The sequence below is a fragment of the Carassius auratus genome, chromosome 22 (assembly GCF_003368295.1).
Source record: "Carassius auratus strain Wakin chromosome 22, ASM336829v1, whole genome shotgun sequence".
NCBI classification, from domain to species: domain Eukaryota; kingdom Metazoa; phylum Chordata; class Actinopteri; order Cypriniformes; family Cyprinidae; genus Carassius; species Carassius auratus.
The window spans coordinates 8,515,805-8,542,238 of NC_039264.1; the positions used below are offsets into that span (position 1 = coordinate 8,515,805).

General features: G+C 38.1%; 2 protein-coding genes across 4 annotated transcripts in view; both read right to left on the bottom strand.

Annotated features, from left to right (window-relative positions):
• Window positions 1–5,395, bottom strand: part of dot1l (DOT1-like histone H3K79 methyltransferase) — a 31,093-nt gene extending 25,698 nt beyond the window's left edge. Inside the window, exons 1-2 of one of the 3 annotated variants that reach the window (XM_026197506.1) lie at window positions 5,189–5,395; window positions 5,014–5,109 (exon numbers count right to left, since the gene is read on the bottom strand). In XM_026197506.1, the coding sequence (XP_026053291.1) occupies window positions 5,014–5,094 (81 nt within the window). In that variant the 5' untranslated portion in view covers window positions 5,095–5,109; window positions 5,189–5,395. Of the gene's footprint in view, window positions 1–5,013 lie in introns of all 3 variants that reach the window. The other 2 variants (XM_026197505.1, XM_026197507.1) reach the window with 2 other exon arrangements.
• A 5,816-nt stretch (window positions 5,396–11,211) lies between these two features.
• ell (elongation factor RNA polymerase II) overlaps window positions 11,212–26,434 on the bottom strand; it is a 33,393-nt gene continuing 18,170 nt past the window's right edge. Inside the window, exons 4-12 of the mRNA XM_026197511.1 lie at window positions 24,662–24,825; window positions 22,992–23,233; window positions 22,463–22,587; window positions 17,929–18,019; window positions 16,972–17,521; window positions 15,437–15,503; window positions 15,124–15,295; window positions 13,458–13,502; window positions 11,212–13,352 (exon numbers count right to left, since the gene is read on the bottom strand). Coding sequence (XP_026053296.1) covers window positions 13,236–13,352; window positions 13,458–13,502; window positions 15,124–15,295; window positions 15,437–15,503; window positions 16,972–17,521; window positions 17,929–18,019; window positions 22,463–22,587; window positions 22,992–23,233; window positions 24,662–24,825 — 1,573 coding nt within the window. The 3' untranslated portion in view covers window positions 11,212–13,235. The remainder of the gene's footprint in view (window positions 13,353–13,457; window positions 13,503–15,123; window positions 15,296–15,436; window positions 15,504–16,971; window positions 17,522–17,928; window positions 18,020–22,462; window positions 22,588–22,991; window positions 23,234–24,661; window positions 24,826–26,434) is intronic.

Sequence of the window (26,434 nt, forward strand, 5' to 3'; positions counted from 1 at the left end):
GGGATCTAAAGATTATGGGGGGGAGAATAACTTTTGATGCATCGGTCTAATTTAATCTAATTAAATCTAATTTAATCATGTTCATTTATTAATATCTACAGATGTGTATGCATGAATTGTGCATTTCCAGTTCTCAAATCAGTTAACAAAAAAAAAAAAAAAACTTTATACAAAATACATCATGCTCTTCAAATTGACATTAAGACCTCTGTTTAAACTAGGCCTATGCTATATATTAATGTCTATTTCAGTTCATGTGTTTCAGTTCAGTTCAATTCTTTGCTTTTTTTTTACTTTTGATATTGATATCGTAAATTGATATTAAGAACTCAGTTTAAACTATAAGTATTTATGTCTTTCATACATTTCAGTTCTATTTCAGTCAATTTTTTCCATTTCTTTTTTTCATGTGACTTATTCTAAGTTTCTCATCTGTCTCCTCATCTTCATTTCTTTCCATTTGATGATGGCTCTGTTGAAGTCAAACTGCTCAAGGGAATGTCCAAGCTCTGAAATGATCATTAGATTTGTTAGACTTGTATTATTCAGTGAATTTCTGAATTTAGTTTTGATCCTGTTTTTTGTGCTGAATCCACGTTCACACGACACACTCGCTACTGGTATGACCATGGCTGTCTGAATGAGTGTCTCCATTTCAGTGAAAACTTTTTTCTTTGGATCGTGATCTGCATCATCCGAACTTGTCTTTCGCTTCAGCCAACGGTCCATATTTAAACTACTACGCTAACCAAACAATTCATTGTCTGTGGCCGTGTTTGTGCGCGCGGGAAATATGAATAGAAAACAAGGGGAAACGCACAGTCACATGCTCAAACAAGTGGAAAGCTCGGGCGCGCGCGCCGCAGTCTCATTTCCACAAGCGCTTGCACTCTCGTGGCGTCTGTCGTTGCCATGCAACCAACTGCGCTCTCCATGATGACAATAAGGATCAGCAAAATATTAATTGATTTCTAGCCCTTGCGTTAACTTTATTACTAGATATATTTATAGATATATTTATGGAGATGAAAAATAATAAAGCTGTTCGGCCGAGCATTCAATGTTGTGACGCTGTAAGCTGATCAGTTGGTTCGTTGCTGCCGCGCTCTATCACTCCCACACCATAAAGAGCAACATGTTTTTTAATGTTTCAGTTTCGTTATTACAACGACAATTTGGAAGCGGATAATTTCTTCACAAACAGGTCATTTTGACTCAAAATGTTAGAATGCTGCACCTACACTTGATAGTGTGAATAAGATCAGCGCAACGCAGACCGCTGCATTGACAGCGTGAAACATGATCTGTCTACAGCAGCCAGGGCTCCGCCGTTTACTGTCTATGAGCTCAGCGCTGAGACAGAAAATGCCGGTCCAGCGCTGATTGAGGAATTATATTCGAAAATAAAAGACAATTTGACATATTTTTTCTCGCATCTGTGAATTTATTTTTAATCATTTGCTCTGAGATGAAGCAAATATATTTGTGCGGGAATTTCTCGCACTATAAAAGCTAACCTTGCGGGAATGGTTTAAATTATGCGCAATCCCCGCATTCCCGCACCGAAATTCAAGCCCTGTATATATATATATATATATATACACACACACATATACATATATGATTCACAAAAAAAGAATCCGCTCAAGAGAATCATTTGTTAGTGAATCAGGCTACACTGATAGTGTTGTATATTTTGGATTCACTAAAAATAACTGGCTCATAAGAGTCAAAAAACAAAACAAAAAAAACACCCCAGGAGCATCTCCTTTCACTTTCTGTACACAAAAGCAGCAGCGTGAACATTCTGTCAAACATCTCTTTTGGTTATCCTCAGAAGAAAGCTAGTCATATTGGCTTGGAACAACATAAAGGTGACCAAATGGCCTTATCCTGTAAGGGAAGTCTACATCAGCAGTGCATGTGGATAACCACCGCCCAGACTCCCTAATTTACACAATCCGCCCCTCCCTAAACAAAAATTTGCAAGGCACGTCCACAGCTCTCCAAACACAGGCGCTCTGTAACTCTGTTTACCCAACAGCAGGTCAGAAATATGGCTCTCCGTAGGTGGGGCATCCATCCCTTATCAGCCGATGTCAAAGATGGAAGTCATCGGAGGCCAAGCGAGACAGTAAAGCGGCTGAGGTCACGACTACTACACTACAAGCAGAGTGACTCAAATGAAAGCGAGAGGAGTTTTCAGTGATGCAGCAGCTCTGAAAATAACCTACGCTTCTGAGAAAGCCGCATTCTCGGTTTGTGTGAAAAGAGCATGAATCGTAGTATATTAAACATCGGGAGGGACAAATGAGACAGCCGTTTCTGTGGAAACCACAGGCTTTGATCTGCACCCCCCCCACCCCAAATTTCCGTCTACGACCGAAACAGCGGTGGCAACTTTGGTGGTGTGAGAAATGTGAACTTTCAGATGACGCGGAGACTTTCCGAACACTTTCTCGTAATAAAATATTAAAATAAATATCCCCGCCTTGTATTTTCTTTAGTTACATCGAACACGAAGACATTTCCTCATCTCTTTTCTTACTCGCACTGCCTGCTATAACAGGGTTAATAGCATGTGCATGGGTGTGTGTTTTATGGGGGTGTCTTGTCCCACTGTCAACCAGTTCAGCATCACTGGAGTTAATCACTGCGTGGAATCTGTGTGTTATGATTACTGTACATGTGCAATGACTGTATGATTTCAGAAACAACACAGACAGAGGAGCAGCGGCTGACTCAGAATGGATGATACGACTCCACACAAGCCTTTTCGACTCCATTCAGGGCACTAGAATCATAGAAATTAGATTACTAATACATTTTCAAAAGATAATGTCAATGGAAAACAACTTGTCGCCAAAATGCGAGGGCGTTTTGGGTGGTTGGGTGGCACTGCTACAGTGTTTAAGAGCCACCACCATCAAGTCTTCACAATATTCGCAACTCCACATTTCCAAATCAAAGGTCAATCTACCCTTATAAGATCCACGGAGGCGGGGCTAGACTACGTCAAGCTCCGCCCACTCATCTCTGCAGTGAACTCTTAGCAATTTTTCAGGCTTCACATATTGATGCATTGATTGTTCTTTCACTTTCAGAAAAGAAACTGAACAACAGACCTCCGTGCTTGTATGAGGAGTTCAGAAATTCACACAACTCTACTTTAAATGAGTATAAAGAAGTCATATAAGGATGACATGAACCTTTAAAGAACATGTAAAAAACAAGGTATACTTTGACTTTTAGAACAAGACGAGGCATCATTCGTGTTTTTAGTACAACAGTACAGGATAAGTAACACACTAAATATTTAACACTAAGAGTTGGGAGTACATTGGATGTGTAATAATAGCAGCTAACAATATTCAATAATAATGCATATGCTGGAAAGCAACTTTTAAAAGGCAATATTCGAGTCCAGCAGGCTTTACAACCCCTTTGTTCCCAATAAAAAGTCAGTTATTGTCAAACTTCCTAGAGTGAATCCTGCACACCAGCTTGTTTTTCAAGAAATATCAGCCATACAGGCTACACTATGACACAGTCCCTTGTCAGGATGTATCCAAATGGTAACCAAAACACAGCGCTATCCCAAGCAAACCCGTTTTTAGACATCAGCGACAAACTTGACACGTCCAGTACACAATACTTCATAAGATCCCAAACGTAGTCATTTAGAAAGATACAACCGCGAAACAGTGTAAAGGAAACATCAAAACTGTGAAAACCCGTAAGATACCCATATTACGTGACACAAATAAAAGATGTCAATAAAACACACTAACAATATGGAGATACCGTCCACTCGCCTTTTGTTTAACACCCTCCGTGTGATATTGAGCCGGCACGATGCTTATTTCACCCTAAAACATTACACTAGAGTTCTGCACACATACACACACTTATGGCGGATATTTACAATGTTTAAGTTATCTAGAGTTGGACGACAGTTAATGTTGGGTAAAACGCGATAAAGTCCTGCTATTTGACTGTTAGCATGACGGCTAACGTGAATTTCAGCCTCCAGAAATATTTTTTTTAAACGCAGAGTCATACAAACTATCGTTTCAGGCTGAATGTGTGCATTAATGAACGTGTAAAACACTTCGTTCGGCAATAGCCTCGCATTTCTGAAGTGAATTAATAAGTGTTTATAGACACACAAACACACACACTTTGCTATGGCAGGTTATGGTTTGCGGCGGTGTCTCAAACTCTCGTGAGCTGACTACCTAGTGAGATCAACTCAAAAGCTTATGGTAAATAAACAATATTAAATAAAAAAAAACGAATTAAGACTTGTTTGGGTATTTCGTTTGAGTGAATATTATTATGACTTGCTCATAACATCCAAAAATAAACCCACTTTTCAACTAACGTAGCTGTCCTTCGAAAAGGGTAACTAACAAATGAAAATAATTCAAATTCCAAAGATTTGAATCACAACATAGACGTCATTTTGTTTTTTTATTTACGCGTTAAATCGTATCGGAACGGCTTAGCCAGTAATAAACATGTTATATACGTTAGTTGTTGTCTAGGCAAGACAGCTTACTAAGATTTGAAACACAGCCACTGTACGAGACGGCCAACTGGGTCAGCAGGCTACACACATTTCCTGCAATTCAGATATTAATATTAGCTGAGGTGATAACAGCTTTCATATATTTTAAAACGAAACAATTATGTTATTTCAAGTCTATCTAACGGCAGTGTTTAGTGATCTACCGAACACCTTTATGAACAGATAACGTTACAAGTTTAGGATACATTCAACGCCTTCACGATGTACTGACACTCTCATGTCCCAATTTTAAGCGGTTCTTGGTTCTTATAACACTAATTTTGAAACAAGCACATTTTACAAATCAAAACAAGATATTCATACACTATGCACAGCATGTACTCGTTGTACTCTGACCCACTTCGCTTGATCGCAAGGGAATCCCGGTGTTGGACTCGGCTTGTATTAAAACAATAACAATTTTACAATAATACGTTACTTACATAAACAGGTAAGGGCCACGGATAGCCTGCAGCTTCGGCTCCGACCGGAGACTTCAGTTTTAACTCCAGCTTGTCTCCCATTCTCCCCAAATAGAGCTAACGGACGAGACACAAACTAGAGTAAGAGCATTTCCGTTAAAAAAAAAACACCGGGTTTAACGCGATTGATTCTCACGTTGTATATCGCAGGCCGCGGGTGATTTCACACAGTCGTGCCACGCGATTCGGTCGGTCTGAACCCGATCTGCCCCGGTGATTTAGAGAAAATGATCGATTAAGCCGAGCGGCTGCTCCGTCTTGGTAGTACCGCCGCCATCTTGACCGGCTCACGATGAAAAAAAAATGCGCCCGAGTGTGTGTATGTGTGTGTTGGTGGTGGTGGGAGGGCCGATTCGTTTCTTCGAATCGGTTCTTTTAAACAATTCTTGTAAAAACGGCTCAGATGAACCTTTTACGTCACCGAACGCTTAATGGCGTCCACTCGCATTTGACTCCAAACTCTTACTGATAACGTTCGGGTTCAGACACACTCTTTCTGTTTATACAAAATAAATTAATAAAATTAGGGTAAGTAAATTATGACAATTGTATTTTTTTTTGGTAAATATCCCTAACGAATCGCTCTCAACTCAACTGTTTTGTTAAGCGGTTCAACCGATTCATTGAAAAGATCCGACTCGCGTGAACGATTCGTTCGTTCGTGTGTGGTGCACAGGCCGTACCATCAAAAACGAAACGAAAGGGAGAGTGGAAATTGGTATGTATAAAACTAGAGGGGCGAGGCGTCTGTTCTCCGACACACACACGGCGGGGATTTCTCCGCGACAACTCTCTCACATTGGCTGGGTAACGATGACACGGATCGACAATTAACCGGGCGGTTTGAATCAGGATGCCGGTGCCAATAACCGTTGAATGGGCGGGATATACCATTTTTTTCCCCCAGCACATGTGCAGAATGTGAAGGACCCATGTTTACTATCAGGTTCAGTTTGCTAGACCGTTACTTTCGACTTAAAATAAAGGGAGAGAACGTGAAGTGAAACTAATACATTAGGTTTCCTTTAAGATAGCACTTTTATTAATTTTCTTGAAAAGATTTTAGAAATTAATTAAAATGATAGTGGCATAAAGGAATATCAACATTCGTGTAAACTTATAAAGAGCATGAAATCCACAGACATACAGATAGATAGATAGATAGATAGATAGATAGATAGATAGATAGATAGATAGATAGATAGATAGATAGATAGATAGATAGATAGATAGATAGATAGATAGATAGACAGAGACAGACAGACAGACAGACAGACCGATAGATAGATAGATAGATAGATAGATAGATAGATAGATAGATAGATAGATAGATAGACAGAGACAGACAGATAGATAGACAGAGACAGATAGATAGATTGATAGACAGACAGACAGATAGATAGATAGATAGATAGATAGACAGATACAGACAGAAAGATAGATAGACTGACACAGACAGAAAGATAGACAGATAGATAGATAGATAGACAGACAGAGACAGATAGATAGATAGATAGATAGAGACAGACAGACAGATAGATAGATAGATAGATAGATAGATAGATAGATAGATAGATAGATAGATAGATAGATAGATAGATAGAGACAGACAGACAGACAGATAGATACAGACAGACAGACAGACACAGATAGACAGACAGATAGATAGACAGACAGATAGATAGACAGACAGAGACAGATAGATAGATATATAGATAGATAGATAGATAGATAGATACAGACAGACAGACAGTAAATAGACAGACACAGATAGACAGACAGACAGACAGACAGATAGATAGATAGATAGATAGATAGATAGATAGATAGATAGATAGATAAGATAGATAGATAGATAGATAGATAGATAGAGACAGACAGACAGATAGACACACACAGACAGAGACAGACAGACAGTAAATAGACAGACACAGATAGACAGACAGACAGATAGATAGATAGATAGATAGATAGATAGATAGATAGATAGATAAGATAGATAGATAGATAGATAGATAGAGACAGACAGACAGATAGACACACACAGACAGAGACAGACAGACAGACAGACAGTAAATAGACAGACACAGACAGACAGACAGATAGATAGATAGATAGATAGATAGATAGATAGATAGATAGATAGATAGATAGATAGATAGATAGATAGAGACAGACAGATAGACACACACAGACAGAGACAGACAGACAGTAAATAGACAGACACAGATAGACAGACAGACAGATAGATAGACAGACAGACAGACACAGATAGATAGACAGACAGACAGATAGATAGACACAGACAGACAGATAGATAGCTAGATAGATAGACAGACACAGACAGACAGATAGACAGACAGACAGATAGATAGACACAGACAGACAGATAGATAGCTAGATAGATAGACAGACACAGACAGATAGATAGACAGACACAGACAGACAGATAGACAGACAGACAGATAGATAGATAGACAGACACAGACAGACAGACAGATAGATAGATAGACAGACACAGACAGACAGATAGATAGATAGATAGATAGATAGATAGACAGACACAGACAGATAGATAGCTAGATAGATAGATAGACAGACACAGACATAACTCTGTCTGTCTCTATCTATCTATCTATCTATCTATCCCTGAGCTGTAAACTTGTGGAATGTGTTTTAAGTTAAGATATCTTGAAAAATCTCAGATCATAACAATAAGCAGCTGCTTCATTCTTAAAAAAACCCCTAAACAGGTGTTTAGGCAACATCAAGACAAAATAACTTTATTTAATTTTTTACCACTCCCGAAATATTAGTTTCTAATCTAAATAATAAACACGACAGGATAATATAATAAATATAAATTAAAAGTCTTTGTTACTTAATACTCTTACAGCAATTGTCAGTGTATTTGATTGACATTTCTATTTATTTTGTTTCAGTTAGTTATCAGTTGTTTTTATATACATCTAATATGTTTATTTTATTTCAGCAACTAAACACATTTAAATAATTTGAGTTAATAATAAAAACACTGGAAGTAGTGATTGACTTCTGTATTTTAAAGTAGATTTGTGTGTTGTGGCTCAGCCACTCTATTAAAATAAATAAAAAAAAATAAAAAAAAATAAAACCGAGGACAGAACTAGGCCCACTAAAACTAAAATCCGTTCTAATAATAAATTTTTAAGAAAAAAAAATACATAGTTTATTTCAAAATATTAATAAATACTAACGAAAAAATCTGGAAACATGTCTCAGCTTATGAGATTCTTTTTTTCTTCTTGAAGAATCAAAGTAAATGACCTCTTCACTAAAATGAATCAAACTTCCCAAAACTACTTGACAATGAAAACATTTTCTAAGTTTGGAACATTTAATTCCTATATAATAATAATAATAAAATGGATAGCCTGAACAGTCGCTTTGGATAAAAGCTTCTGCTAAATGCATAAATAAAATTTAATTAAATTTAATATAATGTGAACTGCTGTTATTACTAAGCGATTCTATTTACATGTCAGATTCATATTGTGTCTTGTCAACATGATTCCAGGCATATTAAATATGTAAACATTCCAGGATATCACACTCCATATGTGGATACCCAATTAAATGTGTTATTCCTCACTCAACTAACGACAAACAGCAAACCCAGCCTAACCATGGACACACAGCTATATTAAAACTACATTCCCACAACCTTGAGGGAAACTTAAACGCGGACTTTAATAGCGCAATTTGCGGGCCTAAGCAAACAGGAAGGAAAGCCTTAAATCTTGAGGGCGTCTTCCAGCTGTCAGGGGGCTCGGTGTGTCGTAACGGGATGAACGAGGACAGGGATAGACGTAAATGAGGCAGGAACGGGAGGCTGGCTCCGCGCCAGACTGAACTCACTGACTCTCCTCGAGCTCCCCTAAAATTGAGGCCAACGTAGAGGCGTTGGAGCCAAACTCCGTTCTGTGAAGCCAGCTGAGGATTTCACACATGACATTTCCCTGAGCATACATCCAAATGCGTCTTCCTCTCAGGGTTTAGCATTTGTTACGGATGTTTATAAAGAGCGAGGGGTTCGAGTACCAAATGAGGCACAAAAGGGCCACTGGTGTAGGTCAGTACATGTTATGATATTTAGGAACAGATATAAAGTCCCATTAACCCAGAGAAATGGTCCTACTGGAAGTAAATAAGGGAAGTATGACAGCTTGATTAAAATAAAGCCTGTGGTGCCATCTAGTGCGCGTTGATTGAACTGAGGAGTCTCTGCATTATACAGGTGCTGGTCATATAATTAAAATATAATCAAAAAGTTTATTTATTTCACGAATTCCATTCAAAAAGTGAAACTTGTATATTATATTCATTCATTACACAGACTGATATATTTCCAATGTTTCTTTCTTTTAATTGTGGTGGTTATAACTGACAACTAAGGAACATCCCAAATTTAGTATCTCAGAAAATTAGAATATAACAAAGAAAGGGTTTTTAAGAATCTTGGCCAACTGAAAAACATGAACATAAAGAGTATGAGCATGAAAAGCACTCAATACTTTGTTGGGGCTCCTTTTGCCTGAATTACTGCAGCAATGCGGCGTGGCATGGAGTCGATCAGTCTGTGGCACTGCTCATGTGTAATGAGAGCCCAGGTTGCTCTGATAGTGGCCTTCAGCTCTTCTGCATTCTTGAGTCTGGCTTATAACATCTTCCTCTTCACAAAAATCTTCACAGATTTTCTTTGGGGTTAAGGTCAGACGAGTTTGCTGGCCAATTAAGAACAGGGATACCATGGTAACTGGAATCTTTGGCATTATGTGCAGGTGCCAAGTCCTGTTTGAAAATGAAATCTGCATCTCCATAAAGTTGGTCAGCAGCAGGAAGCATGAAGTGCTCTAAAACTTCCTGGGATACAGCTGTGTTGACCTTGGACCTCAGAAAACACAGTGGACCAACACCAGCAGATGACATGGCACCCCAAACCATCACTGACTGTGGAAACTTCACAGAGGACCTCAAGCAACGTGGATAATGTGCCTCTCCTCTCTTCCTCCAGACTCTGGGACCCTGATTTCCAAAGCAAATGCAAAATTTACTTTCATCAGAGAACACAACTTTGGACCACTTAGCAGCAGTCCAGTCCTTTTTGTCTTTAGCCCAGGCGAGACACATCTGATGTTGTCTGTTGTTCAAGACTGGCTTGACACAAGGAATGCGACAGCTGAAACCCATGTCTTGCATACGTCTGTGCGTAGTGGTTCTTGAAGCACTGACTCCAGCTGCAGTCCACTCTTTGTGAATCTCCCCCACATCTTTGAATGGGTTTTGTTTAACAATCCTCTCCAGGATGCGGTTATCCCTATTGCTTGTACACTTTTTTTTTTTTCTACCACATCTTTTCCTTCCCTTCGCCTCTCTATTATTGTGCTTGGACACAGAGCTCTGTGAACAGCCAGCCTTTTGCAATTAACTTTTGTCTTGCCCTCCTTGTGCAAGGTGTCAATGGTCATCTTTTGGACAACTGTCAAGTCAGCAGTTTTCCCCATGATTGTGTAGCCTACAGAACTAGACTGAGAGACCATTTAAAGGTCTTTGCAGGTGTTTTGAGTTAATTAGCTGATTAGAGTGTGGCACCAGGTCTCTTCAATATTGAACCTTTTCACAATATTCTAATTTTCTGAGATACTGAATTTGGGATTTTCCTTAGTTGTCAGTTATAATCATAAAAAAATGAAAAGAAATAAACATTTGCAATATATAAGTCTGTGTGTAATGAATTAATATAATATACAAGTTTCACAGCAGTGCTGTTTAGCTAAAGTAATTTTGCTCTGTGCCTACTTAATTTTGTTTTAAAATATAAACTTCATAATGCTGCATAAAAGGCAGAGTAAATTATGGCTGCTCTGACCCACCTCAGCCCCTAGTATCAAACTACTGTATTAAGGTGGAATTGTTGTGTAAGGTGTAAATGCATTTATGCCACCTTTGAGCTGCATTAAACCGTCTGTGTAAAGACACCTAAATGCCTCTTCAGAAGCGCATCAGAGCCACTTTTGCAGTGTAAATTCCGTGCTGGTGTTGTATTAGTTAACAGCAAAAAGAGCAAACGAGGTAAACAAACATCATTAGGAGGACATACAAAACATTAGAATAAAACGCAAGTTTTTCCAAGAATTTTATTGAAATACCAAGATAAATTTCAGTCCCATATTTCAAAAAGCACGCTTTGGGTTTTAGCATTGACATCAAGCCTTCGTCCCAAAGCTCCTCCCACTCCCTTTATTTTTATTATTATTTTTTGTTGTTGTTGCTGAAACAGCAACATATTTAATCTGATCCAAACCTATACAACAGGTCATTTGGCACATTCCCCCCCAGTTGTCTCATTTTTTGAAAGTATCGTAGCGGTTTCAAATCCAAACAAACGTCATTCGTATTTGTCGTTGAACTTGTGCATCATTTTCAGACCATTTCTGCAGGAAACACAAAATACCAAAAAGCAGATCATGATCAGTTCTGAAAAAAAAAAAAAAAAAAAAAAGTTTTATGTGGTAAATTCGTAATGGAGAATTATTCTCAGTTAATTCGTAAGAGTCAAAATTCAACCATTTAAATTTTTGCAATTCCGCTCCTAAAATTGCAACACTGAACCAAAGCGGACCAGGTAAATTCAGGGGGAAATTTTATAAATATTTGTCTTGAATATTAAACAGCAGTGTAAATCCGCTGCAAACACTGGCCTTAACCCTTTCTTGTGTCTTCAACAGTCAGAAAGCATGCATACACAGACAAGGCAAGTGTCTCCTTGCAACAAAACCCAGGTAAGAGTAACAGCAAGAGGCTGAGCAAAGTGCTGAATTTTAATATTTAAACATAATAGTTCAGATATCAGAAGTACAACTGATGGTTCAACAGGACCCGACAGATGAGCAACTTGTGGTCGAGCGTCCACAGGTAACGTGAGGAGCACGTCAGAGGTTTGTAACGGATCCTCCACGATGAGATGCCTTAATGGAATTTAACAGTCATCTCGTAACGAAAACACTGTCAGAAGTATTCAACCCCCCCACAAATACTCAGTATTCAAGCAAGCATTGAATTGCTAAAGGGTTCAGACAGCTAGCCAAGGTTGCGTTTCTACCATTTTTGCGTCGTGTTCACCAACCAGCCCTCAAGGCTGCGTTAAAGGGATACAATCGCTATTTTCTGGAAGAATACCAAGAAAGTTTGGCCGCAAATGTGATATGTTACACAGTCACACTTGTAACTAGCAATACTGGATTACTGCAGATACCCGAGGCACAATTTTACAAGATTTGCCACAACTGATTCATGATTGGGTTGTGATCAAGTCATATGTTTTTCAGTTAAAAGCGTAAAATATTGTAAAAATGTGCCAACATCGAAGCGCTCCATCATCTTTAGAATGGCGAGTTCATTCATATGGAGCTCTACCATGGTAATACTGATACTGTCAAAGCCTTTAAACAGATGGTTATCTCCTTCCCATAGGCATCCGATTCATGTCCATTGCACGTGGTCTAGCACATTGCACAAAATAAGGAGCCAAATAGTGCTATTTCAGACATTACAGCACTCTAAGAAAAGAAAACGGGGGGGGGGGGGGGTGGGGGGGTGTACTGCATTAGGGATCTCTCAAAAATCCAAGGCAGCTTTTGCATAAAATACTGACTGATTCAAGAAAGAGAGACCAAAAGGGACGGGATGAGATGTTTTAGCACTCATAATAGGACTTATGTATCCCTATGGAAGACGAAAATAAATATAAAAGAAAAATAAAATATAGGACCTTCCATTTTAGTACATACAGAAAAAAAAAAATCAATTTTTACTTCTTAAACTATGAGATTCTGGGAATGGGAGTTGGTTATCCCTGTTCGGAAGAGATCTCCAAAGAACAGTTTTTCCTTTCACACTCAGAGACCTTTGATAAGGGAAGGAAGCTGGCAACCAATCCCATAATGCATTAGGCTACACAGGTAAGCATGGCTGAGTATGCCCATGTCCCGAGTCCCATAAAAAAAAAAAAAGGAAATAATTTTCGTGGCATTTTACATTAGAACAACTTGTTTTTAGAGCAAGCCAAAAAAAAAAAAAAAAATCCAGAGATTTCGAGACAAAGATTAAGGAGAAAAAAAAAATTGAGAAAACCAATCTTGTTATTAGTGGCAGTTTTGCAGTTGCTGTTGATCATATTCTGCTATCAGTTTTTTTATGTGTGCCAGTTTGTTGTGTAGGTATTCACAGCGGTTCTTCTCTTGGCTATAGTTTGGATTAGCCTGGGAAGAAAAAAAAATGTAAACAAAAAGAATGTGATGAGTATTTCAAACTTGATATACGTTGGATGTTACGTAACGAAAATCGGGAAGAGACAGTCAGCTTACCTTTTTGATTTTGCGATACTCTTCAAGTATCTGATTGTGGATTGTCTGTGAAAAGAACAAACCGATCGTTACAATGAAGCTCCTGCTCGGATAGAGTAGCTTGAAATGTGTTATCAGATTGAATACAGGCAGAGTCGTCTGATATTTTTACATGAACTCTTCAAATTGTGTTCAGTCTCTTCTTACAGGTCTATGGAACGCTTTAGGATAAATGTAGCTTCAAGAATCAGATCCAGTAGTGTCATATAATAGTCAAACTTGGGTAAAGTCTGTTGAATGCCTTTAAACAATGTAAAATGTGTTCAATTGTACTTTAAAGCAAATTAATTTTTTAAAAATAAATAATACATTACATACGTTTTTTCTTTTCTATTATTCTTTCTGCTGGCTTCAGTTGTCCATTGGGCCCAACGACCATAATCATAATTATGTATAATTTTTTTATTTTTATTAAAATGTTCCTGTCCTCTGCTTTTAAACACTCAAAGTCTTCCAGTTTTTCTCTGCTGGATTTACACAAATCATTTCAGGTTTAAGAAGTGTTTGCTTCAACTAGCGAAGAAACATACATTTTTATTTGAATCATCACTCAGTAGGTTAGTTAACCATGGATTAGTATAGCTTTGAAAGCTTTTGTCTTTCAAACACAAAAAATGCACAAATTCGCGTTCTTTTACTTATTTACATTTAATTGTAAAATTATTTTAATAATTTAACACTTGTAAAAGAAACATTTGCTTATGGTTCTATTTTGTTATAATTATAAAATATTTATATATATATAAAAAAAAGCTTTTTTTTTAAACTTATTTTAAAATTACTTATTTAAATTTTTCATGATTTAATTAGCTTTTTTTTTTTTTTTATTAAACTCACAAACCCCCTGCAGTTCCTATTTGAACCCCAGTTTTGGAAACCGTTTCTTACTCTGTGTTTTTATATCAGTATGGTACAAGATTATCCTATTTAAATCAATGTGATAAATGATTTAGGCCAAAAGTAATCTGATTACATTACCTAAAATGTGTAATGGAAAAGATTACATAACGAACTACAAAAATGTCATGCAATTGGGATTTATTAACACACACTACAATTTCTCAGTAATCCATCCAGCTCGGTGTATAATGCACAAACATTTCCTCTCGTGTTTTTCCCTTTTTAGTGGTTTTGTTAGACAATGTTGCTTACGTTTTTCTAGCCAGATCTGGCAACACAGTTTTACAACTATAATATAAGTGGCAGTTCTGTCAGCTGACCCCGAAACTCTCGCACTGGGCCCGACGCCAGAGGGCCATCCTCATTATCGAGCCCCATAAACGATTATGACTGCGTGCAGGAGAAATAAATGATCCTTCTGACATTCTGCTCCGGTTATTTAACATTATCGCCTCTAATCATTCGGTTGATTGTGTCGTTTATTCATTACGCTCCAAGACTACATTGTTTTTCTTCTCTTACCATTTGCATAGTGATGTTCATCAAGATGAAAAAAAAAAAAATGACACTAGGACTCCGGATGAGTCAACTACACTTTAATTTCTCATTTTCCGGAGGAAGATGCAACTACTGGGACAGGGCAGGGGCTGACAGCATATTAATAAAAAATAAGGAAGTTGTAATCATGTGTGTGGATGGATGCACTGCATTTTGAGTGTGGAGATACCTTATACTTGTCTGTGCCTTGCTGGAGTTGTTTGAGCTGGGTGTCGAGTATAGTGAACTGTCGGGTGATGCTCTCGATCCGTGAGTGGAGGCCCCGGTACTCGCTGTACTCTGCGTTGAAGTCGTTTTTGTAACTCTGACGTTGCTCTTGAGAGCTTATCACCGTGTACTTTCTGTTGAGGAAACCAAGCATAAAAAAACATCAGCGTCATAAAAGTTTAACGTTATTTTCTTTCAGTTATACAACGCACTTTCTCCTAACAAACCTGACGCAAAAGGTAACCGCAATGTGTAATGTACAAAGAGATGCTTACAATAAATAGTCTGCCGTCTCAGACGATGACGCAGGGATACTGGAGCTGTTGCACGTTCCGTTCAGACCTGAAAAGAAACATAAGGTGAATTCAAGGACAGAGTTTTATCCTGCAGACTGAGGGACAAGGACAGAGCACTGTGACGTCAGTCCAGAATTATACTGGAGAGAAAAAGAAAAACATGCTAGAAACAACCTGAAGGGGGTTTCAACATTTTTACAATTTACTAATTGGTGGGCAGTGGTGTATAACGTACCTGAAAGCCATAGAAGTACAGATATCTTACCAGAAGATGACTTTGGTAGAAGTTGAAGTCACCGTTTAGAATATTAGCTCAATTGGTAGAGCATTACGGTATCAAGCGCAAGGTTGGGGGTTCGATTCCCCGGGAACACATGATAGGTAAAAATGGATAGCCTGAATGCACTGTAAGGCGCTTTGGATAAAAGCGTCTGCTTAATGCATACATTTAAAAAAGTCTTCAAGTATGTGATTTTTTTTTTAACTTCATTACGAAAAGTATTTTTATAATCTTTGACGTACTAAAGTATTTAAAGTACAAGTAAATGCAAAATGGAAAAAAAAAAAAAAAAAAAATTATATATATATAAAAAATGTACATACACAGCTTGAGTAGCAAGATTGTCTTCAGTTTTAACAATTTCTTCCATTTTGTATTTTTGGTTGAGGAGGAGCACTTTATACGGTACTTATTTCAACATAAGAAAACTTTTCTGGAGTCTTTTAGTTTTTAACATAAAACATTGAACACTAATATTTGAAATAAATAAAAAAGTCGAAATGTGAAATGAATGAGTCATTGAGATTCAACCGATTCGTTCAAACGGCTGATTCATTCAGAAACAAACCATTTGACTTTGTTAATAAATGAATCACTGAATCAAACGGCTAATTCATTCAATAAGTAAACACCATCCATTGCTCAGAGATGCAAAAAATACTACCAAATAATACTCAAGTACTTAAAGTATTATTACTTCATTACATTACACCACTGTTGGTGGGATGTTTAAACTAATCAGTCGCACTGGCTGACTAGTTCAGTTGCTAAACTAATACCGTATTTTCTGGACTATAAGTTGCCCTTTTTTATTCATCGTTTGGCTGGTCCTGCGACTTATAGTGAGGTGCGACTTATTTATCAAAATTAATTTGACATGAACCAAGAGAAAACAATCTACAGCTGCGAGAGGGCGCTCTATGTTTTCAGGGAGAGGCTACAGGAGCATTGAGCAGCATAGAGCGCCCTCTCGTGGCTGTAGATGGTAATGTTTTATATTGGTGCTAAAAAATTCTACTTATAGTCCAGTGCGACTTCTAGTCCAAAAAATACGGTAATCGACTGGTTGGTGGACTGTCTAAATGACTATTCAACCTAATTATCTCACAGAGTCTGTCAACATAAACAGATCTAATCAAGACTAGATTCAATTTAGACAAAAGTTTGTCTGTGTACTACTATCTGAGCTCATAAGCCTTGACATCATAAATGATTCAGAGAAACTGATCCACACCTGGGCTCCTATCGCTCGTCGTGATGTCACAGGGTTTCCTCTGGTCCAAGCCACGGTCTTCATCAACTCTCCTCTCCTTCTTCATGTCCCGCTCTCGGCCCCTATCCTTCTCCTTGGACTTGTCTTTGTCCTTGTGTTTTTTGGACTTCTTCTTAGACTTGCCATGCAGGGAGGGTTGAGCGCTCTGGGTCTGAGAGACGTCCAGACTACTGTGGGCCGGGGACATGGAGCTCAGCACTTCCTCTTGCGTTGTGGAGCGAGGGGCGAACGATGGGGGCTGACTCAGTCTCTCCGCCACCGCCGCCTCCTGACTATCACAGTCTCGGCCGTTGGAGTCATTGCTGACGTCCGAAAGGGGGTCAAAGGGTCGGGAGATCTCCAACGGAGGGAAGCTGGAGCTCGACGACGTCTCGGCTGATTGAGAGCTAGAGGAGTCATTCACATTGGACGAGCTCAGTTTGCCGTTAATGAGCCCTGTAGACTTGCTGGCTAGGTGCGATATTCTGGGTTTCTTATTGGCCAGGGGATCGATGAACTCTGCAGGTCGTTTCTGTTGGATGCGAGCAATGATTGTTCGTAAAACTGGGACGGTTTAAACAGTCATATTAAATAGCGATTCAATTTCAGCGTTTTAGAGAGAGAGAAAATGAAATTTAACATGAGTATCATATTTTGGTCAAAGATTTAGTAAAACTTAAGAATAACACAATACAGAATCAGGCACACTAAAATGATTTGATTAGGTAGCAAAACAATGCTTGTGTAAGTGCATAAGAGAGGCGTTAGGCATGTCCACAAAAAATAAATAAGTAATAAGAAATCAGAGGCGGAGCATTTTGAAGAACAATTATGAAGAAATGTGTGAACAGGAAAGGATTCACCCTTTAATATTTCCTCAATCTACACAGATCAATCATAACAGACTTTGACGGGTCTGAAAGGGGTGAAAAGGCTGACCTGAGAGGGCGAGCTGCTGGCCGGCTCTTTGTGTGGGCTGACCGGACTCTCCCCAGACACAGGGCCACTGCTCTGAGGCTTACACAGCTTTCTGCAGGGAACGAAAGAAAGACCATCATTAGTTTTAAAGAACCAAGAGACCTGCCTTTATTCAACAATTTCTTTGTCACGTGGACCATTTTAATTATGTCCTTACTACCTTTCTGGGTATTGAACGGGTCAGATCTGTTGCGGTCTATTGAGGGTCAGAGAGCTCTCGGATTTCATCAAAAATATCTTCATTTGTGTTCAGAAAATGAACTGAGGTTTTAAAGGTTTTTAAACGACACGAAGGCAAGTAATTAAATGACAGAATTTTCATTTTTGGGTGAACTATCCCTTTAAAGTCTGATGGATAATAGACAATATTTGACATTCATTAGTCCCATCTGAACTTGCCAAGAGTGTCTTCGAGAAAATCTTATGTGATTCCTTATAACGAGATGTTGGTTATACAAATATTGTCATGACTTGTCAACAACATTTTTGACTAGTATCCATGAAGACCAAACCAGATGAAGCGGTTTAAGGAGCTTTGGGAATTGCATTAATTGCCCTAAATAAAGGGAAAGAAACTAAATAAACTGGCCTCAATAAGACTAACTTATTGGTGTGTGATATACCACTGAAAACAATACAAACACCAAAATATGTCAAGCACAAACAAATACAAATTCGTTAAGTGGTATAAATGGTGGTGTTTGTCGCGGTTATGTGAAACATCACTACATGGTAGAGAATAGGCACTCCAATCACTTTACGCAATTTAGTTTTCCATCGAAATGTGCATATTTTAATGTCAAAAGCACTAAGTGCTCTTAAAAAGACAGTTCCGCTAAAACTAAATCATTTACTCACCTTCAAGTTGTTCCAAACCCATTTCTTTCTTTCATCGGTTCAACACAAAGACAACATTTTGAAGAATGTTGGTAACCAAATAGTTGCTGGTAGCGACTTCTATAGTATGGAACAGGGGTTCCCAACCTTTTTCAACTCGCGGCCCACACAACCAAACACATATGTTTGCGCGGCCCACTTCAAAAAAATGAACTGACCCCGCTATTGTTGGGTTAATAACTTCGTACTCAGAAGCTAGATTTTAAACTATATTTATTGAATAAACTAGGGCTGTGCGATATGGACAAAAAAAAAAAACTATCGCGATTTTTTTGATCAATTTTGCAATTGTGCTTTTACAGTCATAAATGCATTCAGGATTAATTTGAAACATATTTCCAAAAGAAAACCAATCAGAGCTTTATCAAAAAGTTGTAACATCTCTAGAACAGACATAAGTCAAAATTATCACTATAGTGAAGATGTAAAAAAATGTATAGACTTGTGGCAAAAAAATAAAAAAAAATCCTGTATACAGGGACTTTTTTTTCTTTTTTGCCATGCATTGTTCATAGAGCTCATTAATTGTAGCGGTGCCTCAGGTGTTTGCAGTGTGTATACAGTATGTGTATGCGGTCAGCAGTGAGAGCGCATAAATATAACGCGAAAGCACATTAAAATAATGCACGAGTGCGAATCTCTCTGTTCGCAGCAGATTTCCTTTGCTCCGTCACAAAACCGGTCGTGCTTGCTCAGATACACGCTGCTTTGCGAGGAGAGAGTGTGCACACTTAAAACGTGTCTCCTCTCACTTAAACTGCATCCTGTTCACTAACAAATTCACTCTATGCTCATGTGTTAGACATGAATTATTTTCGCACGTTTTTATTTCTAGCCTTTTACCGCAGTGAGAACGCTCTGATCCGTCAACATTGGCTCAGAAAAAAGGCGCATCACAGACAGTGTGTGAACCTGGAGTTAGGCATATGCGCACGCTCAAATCGTGATTTTAGGACGTTTTCTTTTAATCGCACAGCCCTAGAATGTACTGGAAATGAACAGAAAATAATTGGCGGCCCACCTGCAATACCGTGGGCCGCGGACCACAGGTTGAAAACCACTGGTATGGAAAAAAATATATACTACAGGCTACTATCAATTGTTTAGTTACCAACATTCTTCAAAATATTGTCTTTTTTACTTCAGCAAAAAAAGAGAAACTCATACAGGTTTGGACCAACAAGGTGATGACAGAACTTTCATTTTTGGCAGAACTACCAACTTGAAAACACTTAATGCCTTCAAACACAAGTTTATAATGCTGCTTGAGGTTTGTATGTCAACAGGGGGCAGTATGACACGGGCCAATGCTTCCCAATAGCAGGCCCTGCCTCCATCAAGGGTAAACGGACAGGGGACTATGCCTGAGAGTAGGAGGCATGAGTCGCTACAGTCGCTGTCGAACTGTGTGTGCCCATGCACGGCCGGACCTTGGACCCGTGCCACCCACACATGGATCAGCATGTGCTGGAATAAGGTTGCATCACTACCCTCTCGACTGCACACAGCTCGTCCACGAACAGATGGGAAAGTGGGTGGGTGCGAGAAGGAGGGGGTTCTGCGGACGTAAAAGGGCTGTCAGCTGATAAGCATCGCCACCGGGTCTCAAAGTGCAAGCGTGTGGAGTGTGTTCCACCTGGGTGTTGGGTTTGTTGCTGGCAAATATTTCCATTTTGTTTTGAACAGATATCACAACACCATGTTCTCGCCAGTCTAGCACGCAGCACAGCCTTCTCTAAATTTAGCTTCCAGGGGCCAGTCTTCCACAGCCAGAGTTCATGGGAACCCAGACTTCTCCCTCTAGAGCCAATCAAGAGCTCGGGGAACAAGGGTGCATGCAGCTGTACAACTAATACTGTGGGCAAATAAAGGTTCTTGGAGGTATTGTGACCAACCATTGCACCATATACCAGCATCAAATTGTATACATTTTATGCAAAATACTACTAAATAAATGTGTGTGTGTGTGTGTGTGTGTGTGTGTGTGTGTGTGTGTGTGGGTGTATATGTATATAAAATAAAAAACTTGTATACTGGTGAATTAGGGCCGTGACTTTTAACGCGTTAATTGAGATTAATTAATTACACAAAAAATAACGCGTTAACTAAGATTAATTAATTACAGAAAAAAAATCCCGCATTTTTAATAACTTATTTTTGCACCGCTGAACGTTTCTCACTGGATGAGTTTCCGCGGACCGGTTATACTGAAGCACCAACTAGCGTTCACATATCACCGCAGCTCATCGAGTCTCAAGTATCACCTCAACGCAAAACATATAGCAGCTAGCCTGGACTTTACACTTTATGTTGAACTATGTATTATTTTGTTGGTGCAACAGTTTATGTTGAACTCTTTATTGTTTTGGCCAAGGTTATATATAGTTGGACTTAGTATGTTATGGCCTCTGAAGCAACAGAGAAATGTTTTCTAATAGTCAGTGTTTCCAATGTTCTGAATGTAATTGACAGTATTGTGTTTTACTTAAAAAAAACTCTTTACAGAAGGTTCCAGCACCTATAAGCTTCCTGAATTTCTGAAATGTACTATTTCTAAATTGTTTCTAAATATGCTATTGCTACACTTCATGGCAAAAATTGCACTGGTCTGCTAGACTTGGTTGAACAAAAATAAACAATATTTTGTTGCTTAAGCTTATGTATTCAGTCATTATTCATTGGTATACTATAAATCCATGTGAAAAAAATTACTTCTCACTGTTCTCAGGTCAAATATTTATCTGCGATTAATTTCGATTAATTAATTACAAAGCCTCTAATTAATTAGATTAAATTTTTTAATCAAGTCCCGGCCCTATGGTGAATATATAATTAACCATTTCACTGTGAGGCAAATAAGTCCTGCTGCCCAATGTACATGTATAAATAAATTTGGAGTAGGAGCCAAAATAAAATCATGTTTAAGGGTGCACGATAAATATTGGCCGATAATAAATGCGCATCTCGTCAGTAAAGCCGGTTCTCTAATCAGCGGTAAATTCCATCAGGTGCGTAATTTCACACAGAGCCATTGTTAACGGAGTAGATGTGCAAATCTACGTTCATTATCAGCTTAGATTTGCGCAGCTTGTCAAAAAAAAAAAAAAAAAAAAAAAAGGAATGGGAGAATATAAAAATTGAAATAAACAAACATTCCAAATAACTACCAATACCACTTAGTTTCATAAATGAATACCAAGGGGAAAATACATTAGGAGTAGGAAATAATAAAAAACATAAGTAATATTTAAAAATAAAAATATAAAATAAAAATCACTAAACACACACCACCTACATAGTTACATGAAATTAATACAAAGAGAAAAGAAAACCTCAGGATTAGGAGTCAAAATAAAATTTAAAAAATAGAATAAAAAAAAAAAAAACACCTAGTTACACACACTTTTTCTTTTTTTTGCTTTGAAATTATGTATTAATACATCATAGGAAGTTCACACACAATCACAGAATAATCACAGAAAATAAAATAATTTCAAAGAAAACTATTCAAATCACTTAATAATAATAATAAAAAATACTATTTCAATTCATTTCAAAGACAAAAAAATATATTTTTCACTGTAAATGTGAAGCTTACCGTACAAGAATTCTCTTCAGGATCTGCTGGTCCACCTCGGTATAACCAGGCCAGTCCTTCTGGACTTCCTTAAACAAACAATCCTTCAATGTGAAGGTGCTGTCCTTACTATTCAGGTTAGCCACCTACACCCGGCCAGAAAAACACAGCAAAATAAAACCAGGCTTAAGCCTCTGACTTTCTAAAAATAAGAGTACAAGCGGTGCCTTTCAACACCAGCGCAGAAAAGCAAACTACACAACAACGGCCTGCTGACAGTCTGTGTGTTATATACTCTGGCTTTACACAGCGCTAAGCTTGTTTGTATATGTAATGACAAATGTGTCTAGTTTCAGCCTTTAGGTCCAAGTAGAATTCAAAAACATGACTTTGAGCGGTCCAAACTAAATAAATGAGTCATAAACCAAAACTATAACTTCTTCTCAAGAGGTTCTTGGTTGCTCGGGCTATGCTCAGAATAGGATACTTGCTCTATACGTATGTAGCTGAATAAAGTTATCACACAGTAATATCAGCACTGGTTATGAACCTGTTGCAGGAGGCTGTCCAGCGTCTCCTTGTCCTGAGGAGACAGGCCGTCCTTGGTGAGCCGCACCAGGAGTTCAGGTTTGCGGTAGGGTTTTAGGGCCAGTAAATGCACCAGCCGTTCCCTCAGGGGCCGCGGCGGGCTCTTCTTCTGACTGCTGGAGATGATGACCGGCCGTGAGGTCCGTCGAGACGGAGCCACATCCGACACAACCGTTATCGGCTTCCGGATCTGTACACGCTTCCCTGAACAGCCAAGAGAAGAGGGAGAGGAAAAAAAAAAAGAAGAGGTTATGTAATGAGGTCAAAAAGGACATTTGATTTAATGTTAAATGAACAGACAAGCATTTACTGCACACGTGTAGACACTTTTTAAACTGCATTAATGATTATAATAAATTTACACATTCTGCAAAAAAGAATTTACAGACTTAACCTTACTGATACAAAATGCAGTAAGTCTTACATCTTTACTTTGACAATTTTTTTTTTATAAGATTGTATATAAAATGTAGAATATATAGAAACCATTACAAAAAGAAAATTCATAATTGATTAATAAATACATTTTGGGCCACCTTCAGCAGTGTTAAACTAAATAAAATGTATATACTTGCAATATTTATATTTTTAAAATTTCATTTTTAAATAAAAAAAAAGAAATAAAGGTGCATATTTTTAAATGGTTTAAAGATTACAAATTAAATTACTACATTTAAAAAATTCCAAATATATAAATAATATAATTGATATTCTTGCGGGGCAAAAAAGGTAATTTATTCAGACTTAAGAATTTTGGATTAAAGTTTTTAAAGTATTCGGTTGTTAAGTGATGACGTAAGAAGCGCTGTTTCCGGGTCCAAGCCTCAACTCGCTTCACTTGAGAATACGACCTCAGCAGCCGTTTATGAGCACTGTTTATTCATATTAATAATTTAAACTAAACGCTTTCAAACTTACGGTATACACTACAGTCTCCGTGCTCACAGCGTCCCAAACACAAATCATTTTTATATATATTTTTTAATATTTATATTTTCATTGTCTACCTATCTGGGACTTCGGTATGGAGTTAAAGGTTAAGATTATAACTTTTTTCGCTAGTATTCTATCACATTGTGAGTTTATATTAGCACCTTTTGTTGTTTTCTCATGGTAACTGATAGAGCGTTTGGACACGGAAGCGCTGATACGTGACGTCAGACTTAAGCGAATAATTTAAAGATTTAAAGATTAAAGATTTTCTTCTTTCACTACTGCTGATTGTGGCCCAAATTTAAAACATTAAAATAACCTATTTAATAAATAAAGCATCTTAAGCATTACATAATCTAAATAATATTATATTATTCAGATTTGAGGGGGAAATACATTTGTGTCGTGACTTAGCACTGCGGGTCGGTGGGAATGTATTGAGCTGATTGATTTTGCTCATTACATGTCTTTGGTGAAAGCTAGTGTTTGTCAATGATAGTTTTAGGCGTCTCATCAGTGAGCACCGGAACAGACAGCTTCATAAATTATGTAGCACGCTGCAGTTCCAGACATGTGGAGTCGCAGTGGCTCCAATCGCCCCCTTCCACCCGTCTAAGAAGCACACTACGTGTAAACACAGCAGATTTTGACCAGCTGAAGGCCAAGGAAACGTGACGGCAAGAGGTGCGTCAAACCTACCCACGTATCTCCCGCCGGGCTTGATGACGATGGCTCCACGGCTGCGGGTTTCCTCCTCGGCCTGAGCCATGCTTTGCCTGGCTTTCTGGTAGGAGTCGTCCGTGGCGCACACGGTGATTTTGTCCTGGATCCCTCCCAGGCAGTCCAGCTGTATGCTCCCCTCGCTGGAGAGAGACCAAGATACTGTCAGATACCGACTGCACCACCAGCTCACCAGTTATCCACTTTCAAATGTGTGGCCACGGCTCATTGACAGCCCGGGTGGTGGGATGGGCGTCCTCTAAGAGAGAGAGCTTTCTTACAGCCGCCTCATCCACCTTGAAACCCTGCCAGCTGCCTCCGAGTCAAAACATCTGATCACAGTCAATGCACAGAGCAAAACAGCTCATCTGAAATATAGGCAAGTTGGCAGGTTTTCCGAGCTAGTCCGAAACACGTCCTGCATAGTTTAGCTGGTTTAGCTGATAGACATCACTGTGTTGAGCCGGTGTTGCCATCACAGACTGTTCATTATCAAAATACAACACAGTCAGTCAAACGTGAATTTAAAGAGTCTGTAGTATAACCGGTCTACAGCTGCTGCGTGCCAAGTGTTTTTGCGCATGTGAAGAGGATGATCGTTTCCGTCAATATGCGAACGCAAAATAGTTTAACACTGAAATGCATTGTGAATATGAAAACATTGGATTTGTGCCGAATGAGAGAGGAACGTTAGCCCAATGGTACTTTCAGTTTTGATTTATATTCGTTTCGCTCTTGATCGGTTCTGCATAGCCTTACATGTTTTGGACTGAGGGGAACTAGTGGTTATAATGTTTAATATTTCACTTTATTTTGTATTATTTCTGGTATTATTACGCTCTCTTTAAGTTGGTTAAGGAGTAGCAACAATCAATGAGAGCGATGTTGAACTAAAAGCTGATAATATGGTCAATAATATGTTGAGGACCAATGCATAATCTACAAATCATGCTCCAAATACATAAACCTGCAATTTTTCAAGAACAGGATCCGGCTCAAATTAAGCACTGGCCGGCGCTAAAGAAAAACTCAGATGAAGTGTGTGTTGTGAGAATGTTAGTAAGGTTGACTAAAATAAAATTTGTGATTCATTTTAGTCCAACAATTTTTTTTTTTTATAATACCAAAAGCACAAATGGATCATCAGGATCAAATATATATATGACTCCGATTATCCATTTGTGTAATGAAAACAAATATATAGTTATATACAATGAGGTATTATAAAATTACGTTTATAAGTGTTTGCAGATACTGTTTTTCAGTTGAGGTAATTACAGATAATTAATTGTTTTTTATTTATAAATATTATATAAACACACTAAAAACTATATTAACATTTCTACCAATATAGATTTGGTAGACTAATGAGTTGATCTAGAATCTCTGTTGTTGTGTTTTAATTTCAAAATTTCATTAAAAAAAACAAAAAAAAAAACAGTAGAGATGAAAAGTTGTTTTCCGAAGTTATCCTCTTAAATCTTATACATTTACATTATTCTATTCACTAAAAATCTATTCTATTCATCACGTGACTGGAGTAAACTAAAAACTGCTGAAAACTTTGAATCATAGGAATAAATTACATTTTAAAATATATTCAAATAGAAAAGTGTTATTTTAACGTGTAATAATTTTACAATATTAATGTATTACTATATTTCTGCATCAAATAAAATGTAGCCTTGGTGAGCATGAGACACGCAGTTAGACATGACCTCTGCTACGTGGTCACAAAATATATCGTTTGCA